Source organism: Lepisma saccharinum, chromosome 28 (assembly GCF_977018435.1).
Source record: "Lepisma saccharinum chromosome 28, izLepSacc3.1, whole genome shotgun sequence".
NCBI lineage: Eukaryota > Metazoa > Arthropoda > Insecta > Zygentoma > Lepismatidae > Lepisma > Lepisma saccharinum.
This window is the reverse complement of record NC_139256.1, coordinates 13,380,192-13,387,784: the sequence shown is the minus strand read 5'-3', so window position 1 is coordinate 13,387,784 and position 7,593 is coordinate 13,380,192. Positions and strand designations below refer to the sequence as shown.

The window sequence follows — 7,593 nt, the reverse complement described above, 5'->3', positions numbered from 1 at the left end:
ATGTACTGATAAGGGAGAATGCAAGTACTGTGGGCAGTGAAGTTTTCGGAGAATTTTGATCGCATGGGTTTAGGGGTGGACGAAATTGTTTCAAATTGCTCTGGTTCAGTGATGGTGGCTGCTGAGAGAGATTCTATCCCTCTTTTCCTCATTCCTTCCCTCTCTCTCCGTCTTCCTCTTTCCTATATCCCTTTCATTCTTGCTTTATCTTTTTCTTCTTTCTATTAATTTTCTTCCCTTATTTTCTGTATCTTCCTCACTTCCATTAATTATATTTTTCCATGTATTTATCTTTCTTGCTTTGTTTATCTTTCCTCTATCTCTTTACCTTTTAATCTCACTTTCTCTCTATCTTTCTTGTTTTATCCATCTTCCTCTATATCTATTCCTTTCTTTGTCTCTCACTTTCGCTTTCTTCTTTCCTCTTTATACCTATATTCCTTCCTTTCTTGCTTTGTTGATCTCTTTTTGTCTGTTTTTTCTTTTTTGTTCCACTTCCTCTTTCTATCTTTTTCTCTTTCGTTCATCATCTTTTTCTGTGTCACTTTCGGTTTTGTTTTACCTCTTTCCTCTATATCTGCTCCTTTCTTTGCGTCCCATTTTCTCTTTCTTCCTCTCTTCCTTTAATTCTCTTTTTCTATATCTTTATCTTTTATGCTTTGCTTATCTTTTTCCTCTGTTTCTATCCCATCTTTCAGCTTTTTCGATATCCCTTTCTTTCTTGTTTTATCCCTGTATCCCCATCTATTCCTTTCCTTGTCTCCCAATTTCCCTTTATATTTTTCCTCCTCTTTTTCCATATCCCTTTCTCTCTTGCTTTGTTTATATCTTTACCTCTGTTGCTCTGTTTCTGTTTCACTTCCTCTTTATTTTATCATATTTTTCTTATCTTTCTTTATTCATCTATTTCTCTTCTTTCCCTTTCTGCTTTTCTCAATTCCTCTTTCTGTATAATTTTATTTATTTTCATCCTACTCTTCCATATTCCTTTCTTCTTGCTTTACCTCTTCTTCCTCTATATCCATTCCTTTCTTTGTCTCTGACTTTTCTATCATTTTTCTATAGCTTCATCTTTATTTATTTTTTCCTTTGTCTCTATCCCTTTCATTCTATTATCCTCTTTCTCTCTTCAAAATCTATCCTCGCTTTGCTAATGCACTTTTGTGCGTGTTTTGAGGCACACTTGTCCGACGAGCCGATATGTCTCAACATTTTATTTTAAGTAAAATATAATTATAAAACTCTAAACAGTTCAAATATTTGCAATTGTATGTAATTCTACTAGATCTATGAGAAAATTAGAACATCTACCGCTATGTTTCTGCAGAAGAGTAATAAATTCCCTAAGAAGATAAATAATTCATCTGTGATTTTTCTGTTATTTTTAATTATCATGGTTGAGTGTCTCTTTTAGATCATTTATCTCTTAGCTACACTATATGGTGGATATGGTTGATAATTATGTTCTTCCAGTTTTAATAACAAGACAAAATTCACTTCCAGACATAACACTTGTTTCCATTAAACAAATTTCAAATTATAATAAATGATTATTAGAAAGATCTGTTATTTTTTCAAATTCTTTCTGAACGACAGTCATAAGACTTGTAGAATTAATGTGTCGTATCAAAATAGAGTATCCTGTACATGTGAAATTCTTCTTAGAACAGTGTTTTTTTCTGAGCTCGTCAAAATATTTTCTCACACCCTACGGTCGAGTAGCATAAGGACACTTTCTTGGAAAAGCTCGGAAAGGACGGAACGCACTTTCTCATCTGAACAGATGCTCCATCGCGGTGGTAGGGATGCTGCGAGGAGCAAAGTACCTCAAAAGGAAGAGATCAGCATGTGCCCGACCCGGCGAACGGCGAAACGTCTTTCGGTTGTTGACAGATCAGCCAGGATGCAAGCCAAAGAGGATGAATCAAGGGAAAGCCCCCCCCCCCCTTTTCCACCCTCCTCCCCCAGAGAACCACGCCTTCGCTTTTCTTCCATCCGCAAACTTTACAACATCCAAACTATCCCCTTCGTTTCTTATCCGTCGCGCAAGTGACAGATTTCAAATATTGACTCCTTGTGTTATCGCATTCTGCCAAACGAACACGTGTGCAGTTGACTGAGTCCTGTTCTAAGACTCTGGGTTTCAAAATACGACGTCCTCATTCTTCTTCAAGGTATCTCGGGGATGTGGAGATACGGCCTCGTGTGTGTGTGTGCACTGCTGCATGCAGAGCAACAGATACTTCCTTCGCTGATCTTCCGAGCTCATCCTGTGACGTCATACGAAGATAAGGAGCTTCTCTTTGAATTCTGCCTCGCCGTACGCTCTCTAGCATAAACTTTGATATTTCTTAATGCAATGGTATTTCGCAAATCTGGGCTTTCGACCAATTTGCACTCAAAATCGCACGAATGAATCCTCGTGATTCACATTATTTCATGCTTTGGTTCTTCGTTGGGTCTAAGTATTCATATTATTTCATGCTTTGGTTCTATGTTGGGTCTAAGTAATCATATTATTTCATGCGTTGGCTCTATATTTGTCTAAATATTTACATTATTTCATGCTTTGGTTGTATGTTTATCTAAATATTCGCATTATTTCATCCTTTAGATCTATGTTTTGCCTAGGTATTCATATTATTTCATGCATTGGTTCTATGTTGGGTCTAAGTAATCATATTATTTCATGCGTTGGCTCTATATTTGTCTAAATATTTACATTATTTCATGCTTTGGTTGTATGTTTATCTAAATATTCGCATTATTTCATCCTTTAGATCTATGTTTTGCCTAGGTATTCATATTATTTCATGCATTGGTTCTATGTTGGGTCTAAGTAATCATATTATTTCATGCGTTGGCTCTATATTTGTCTAAATATTTACATTATTTCATGCTTTGGTTGTATGTTTATCTAAATATTCGCATTATTTCATCCTTTAGATCTATGTTTTGCCTAGGTATTCATATTATTTCATGGCTTGGTTCTATGTTGGGTCTAAGTATTCACATTTTTCATGCTTTGGCTCTATGTTGGGTCTAAGTATTCATATTATTTCATGCCTTGGTTCTATGTTGGGTCTAATTAATTCATATTTTTCATGCTTTGGTTCTGTGTTGGGTGTAAGAATTTACATTTCATGCTTTGGTCCTATGTTCAGTCTAACTATCCACATTATTCCATGCTCTGGTTCTATTTTGGGCCTAACTATTTATATTATTTCATGTTTTGGTTCTACATTCACATTTATTTTAGTACAATATGCCTTTTTGCTATCACCAACTATTAATGGGATAATTTGTGCTTATTTGTCTTGTTTGTTTGTTTGTATCTAAACAAACTCGTACTGTTTTGAGCCTGATAACAAGGGTGGAGCCAAGAATAGTCTTTGACTAATAATAACTTTTGACTAATCGTGACAATGAGGATGATATGATGAAATTGATGAAGGGACACTCACAAAGAACACTCATGCCCAGTCCGGGTTTCAAACCGGGGACCCATGGCGTCGTGCGCGCTGAGTTAACCAGTAAGCCACGGAGATCGGCTCCAGTCCTAAGTAAACGCCCTTTCTCAAATCATAGACACTCTTCTCTCGCCGGACGAGAAATCTTCAGATTCCACGCCACTTTTTTTCCCCTCTCTCGCCTCAGAAGACTTCTTTCATTTTCAACTGTTACACCCTCCTCCCCCCCCCCTTCTAGGAGAGAAGGACAAATGGTGTCTATAACCAGACACTCGAAAACGCTTATCTGAATGTTATTCTAAAATTTCTGTTAGACACCGCCACTTTATATCACAGTCAGGAAGAGGTACGGCTTCGAGCAGGTGATTCTGACAGCTCATTTTTCGATTAGGCTGTCTTGTTCTTTTTTCGTTGAACTCGGCTTGAAATATAAGAAAGAGGAGAGGGCAGCACTGGGCCATGCTCCTTGCATTGTTTTAATGGAAGGGGAAAAATGTTTCAAGAAGGAACATTGGAAGCTGAGAAAATTTTGTTCTTCCCACCCATGCATCGCTTCACATTATTTGTTGCTGATTTTACGCCGATTTTTCTCCCTGGATTAATCGCGACGATGAGGATGACTGACGAAAGTGTGAAGTATACCCTGTCTCAGTCATCTCTGCAGCAAGGCCGCGCATACCGGCAGATAAGAGGGGGGAACGAGTGGGCAGAACGAAGCAGTACACGCTTCTGCGAAGGCTGCTAACTGCAGTTGCTTCCCCTCTCACGTGTGTATTGGTGGATCCGTCTGTCGTCACTACTTGCGCAGAGACTTGCTTTCGTTCCCCTGCTCCAGAGATAGCTGGGACAGAGTGTAGATGAGAGGACATGGCCGTGATTCAAACTCACGACCGATGGTGTCGCTGCAGAGAACCTTAGCAAATGCAACCCAGAATTAATTAATATCGTTAGAGCAATTCCAGAGGTAACAGGCTGACATTTTAGAAGCAGTTTCATTTATATATTATTTACTTGTATATGATTCATGAAACATACAATGAAAAAACATAACCCAGTAAATGTATAAGTTGTAGTATTTCTTCTTGCCTAGCAAAATTTATTCAGGTGCATTCTGCCAGCACTATACAGAAATAAATTTGAAGATAGCAGACTGACACAATTGGCAACATCTGAATCTGGATTTTCTGAATCAAAATTAGTGGAATTCTACTTGATGAGGTAACTTTTTACAGATGAACTTTGGAGCTTAGAAACACACATATTGTGTATTCGCAATCCAAAGGTGTTCACCTTTAAGACAATGTATAACACACATTCCTCTTCACTGATACATAATCTTGATCATTAAGGTTTACATTTTCTGTAATTGGCATTATTATTATTATTATTATTATTATTATTATTATTATTATTATTATTATTATTATTATTAAGAATTATTGAGACAAGTAAACTTTGATGAGAGCCAAGCATTTCGAGTGTCCTTCTTAGAATCCTTTGACAAGACGAAGATGAAAGTTGTAAAGATTGTTAGGTGTAAATTGATCTTGCCCATGACACACAGAGATCAAAAATTATGTTGCTAAGGTGGGGCCTGGACTTTATGTCCTCTAAAACTGTAAAATATGTATGTAATTATGTCATATAAATTGGAAAATATGTCATGAAAAATTACAAATATGTCAGAAAAATGCAGAAATATTCCAAGTAAAGTCAAAAATATGTACAACAGAATTCTCGAATTTCTCTCATACCCGATAGAGTGTAGGGGCTGTAATGTACCGAATGTTATTTTTACTTTTGACTGATTTTTGTGAAAAGCGAGAAAGGCAAAGAAATGAGAACGAAACTTCTTTACTTCCCGTGCAACAATGAGAGAGAACATTTTACCTCAATAATGTTTGCATGGCTATCAATTGTCGGCGGGATAAAAAAGTGGGGTATTATTTTTCTGTACTAAGAAAAGACGGCACCTTTCTTCCTCCGTAATTTCCATATCCTGCCATCGACAATATGAACTATCCGTTGTGCTAAAGCTACGAAGAAAACAATATGAAATAACCGATTATGTGCGAGAGAATTACGAAACTATACAGAAATATGTCTTATTACAGCAACATTGAAGAAATATGTTGTAAAAATGCGAAGTTGGTGAAATATGTCAAAATATGATTTGTCAAGTTTGTCTATTTCGGCTCATTTTTATCAGATATGTAAAGATCTCACCCCAATATTAGATCCGAAGCCAAATGAAAAATATGATATACTGTTGGTTTTAGAAATGCCCCTAGACAGTTAGTTTATTATTAATAATATCATATATATATAATAATAATAATATCATATATATAATATCATGTTCGAATGGCATTGTCGATGTTGTCTTGTAATCAAGGGGTCCCGGGTTCGATACCCGGTGGAGGCACAAGGCACAGTGGTTCGGATCCAACTTTAAACTGTAGGTCCAGTCCCGATTAGCCTTTCTGTGCATAAAGTTGACTTAAAACAACAACTCAATTAAATTAAATTCGAATGAAATTGGCATTGTCTCTCTCTTATGAAAGAATGCCATCGTCGAATTCTAACCGCACTAAGAAAACATGGGAACCTAGAATATTTGAAAAGAGCCTATTCAAATGCGCTTTTCAATTTGGAATAAACACTTACACCATTTTGACAGGGCTCCATTGAACCTTCTGTTGACGCCAGGGAGGGCGTTTTCGAAAATTCCTCTCCATTCGAAAAACCGCTACAATATTCCAAAATCGAAAAAAAAATCAGATTTCTTTATTTCACCTTTGTCCAGTTATTTGTGATGCAAATAGGCTTACGTAGCTACGAAACTATTGCGAATATCGACACTCTGTCTCGTGACAGGAGCGAGGCCGCGCAAAACGGTAGAGAAGGGAAGAAAGCGAGTGGGCGGAGCAAAGCAGTGCGCGCTGCTAAAAACGGCTGCTAAGTGCATCCGCGTTTTCCCCTCCATGCACTCACATCCCCTCTCACGCCATCGTTGGTCGAGCGCTCTCGAGTCACTACTTGAAATTTCATTCCCTTGCTCCATAGATTGCCGGGACAGAGTGTAGGCAACAGCGAAAGCAAACCACGCGAAGAATCACGTGAATGCTCTAGAGGGAATTCTAATCAGGCATAATTTTTCAGACTTTTGAGTATCATAATCTTTTCTCAAAACGAGAGAAATTAGTTTTCGAAAACTGTTTGGCTGGCGTCGGACAAAGGAAGGTCCAGCGTAGTCATAAACTTTAAAACAAGATGTTTATATACTTCTCTACCTTGAATTTATTGACGATATATTATTATTTAAATATGCTCTGTTTGATATACTCCATGTGATCAAAAATATCCGGACACCAGGCAAAGTGTGTGTTGCGCATAGTAGGCCACTCTATGGTGCCATCTACAGCGAGGTGAGGCAAGCAGGGGATCACTACAGGCAGCATAGTGCACAAGACAGCAGAATGGGTCGGTCGAAGGAACTTACAGACTTCGAACGTGGTGAAGTGATTGGGTGCCACAGGAGTAACATGTCAGCGCGCGTGATATCCACCCTCCTAAACATCCCGAAGTCCACTGTCGGCGATGTGATAGTAAAGTGGAAACGTAATGGGACGTGTACAACCGCAAAACGTTCTGGCCGAGCGTCCATGTTGACAGACAGAGACCGCCGAGTGTTGAATAGGGTAGTACGAGAGAACCGGCAAACAGCGATCGGCACCATCACACAGGAATTCCAAATCAGGGCAGGATGTAATCCTAGCAGCATGACTGTGCGACGTGAGGTACGACGACTCTGTTACCATGGACGAGCGGCTGCCCATAAGCCCCACATCACCCAACAAAACGCGAAGCGCCGCCTCGCATAGTGTAAGGAGAGGGGCAACTGGTCGTTAGAACAGTGGAAATCCGTGATGTGGAGTGACGAATCGCGTTATACCATGTGGCGATCCGATGGTCGTGTGTGGGTGTGGCGAATGCCTCATGAACGACATTTAGCATCCTGTGTTGTGCCGACAGTGAAATTCGGTGGAGGTGGGTTGACGCGTGGCCATGTTTTTTTCTGGAAGGGGCTTGGTCCCCTCGTTGCTTTGCACGGTACTGTCAC

General features: G+C 38.9%; 1 protein-coding gene across 1 annotated transcript; it reads left to right on the top strand.

The window, feature by feature from the left end:
* The first annotated feature begins 6,949 nt into the window (after nucleotides 1–6,949).
* LOC145980600 (uncharacterized) lies at nucleotides 6,950–7,354 on the top strand. The gene has a single exon (XM_083113638.1). It carries the CDS (start codon nucleotides 6,950–6,952, stop codon nucleotides 7,352–7,354), a length of 405 nt encoding a protein of 134 aa, XP_082969764.1.
* The last annotated feature ends 239 nt before the right edge of the window (nucleotides 7,355–7,593 follow it).

What these genes read in the sequence shown, in the direction of transcription:
- LOC145980600 (XM_083113638.1), top strand. Translation starts at nt 6,950, where the DNA reads ATGGGTCGGTCGAAGGAACTTACAGACTTCGAACGTGGTGAAGTGATT.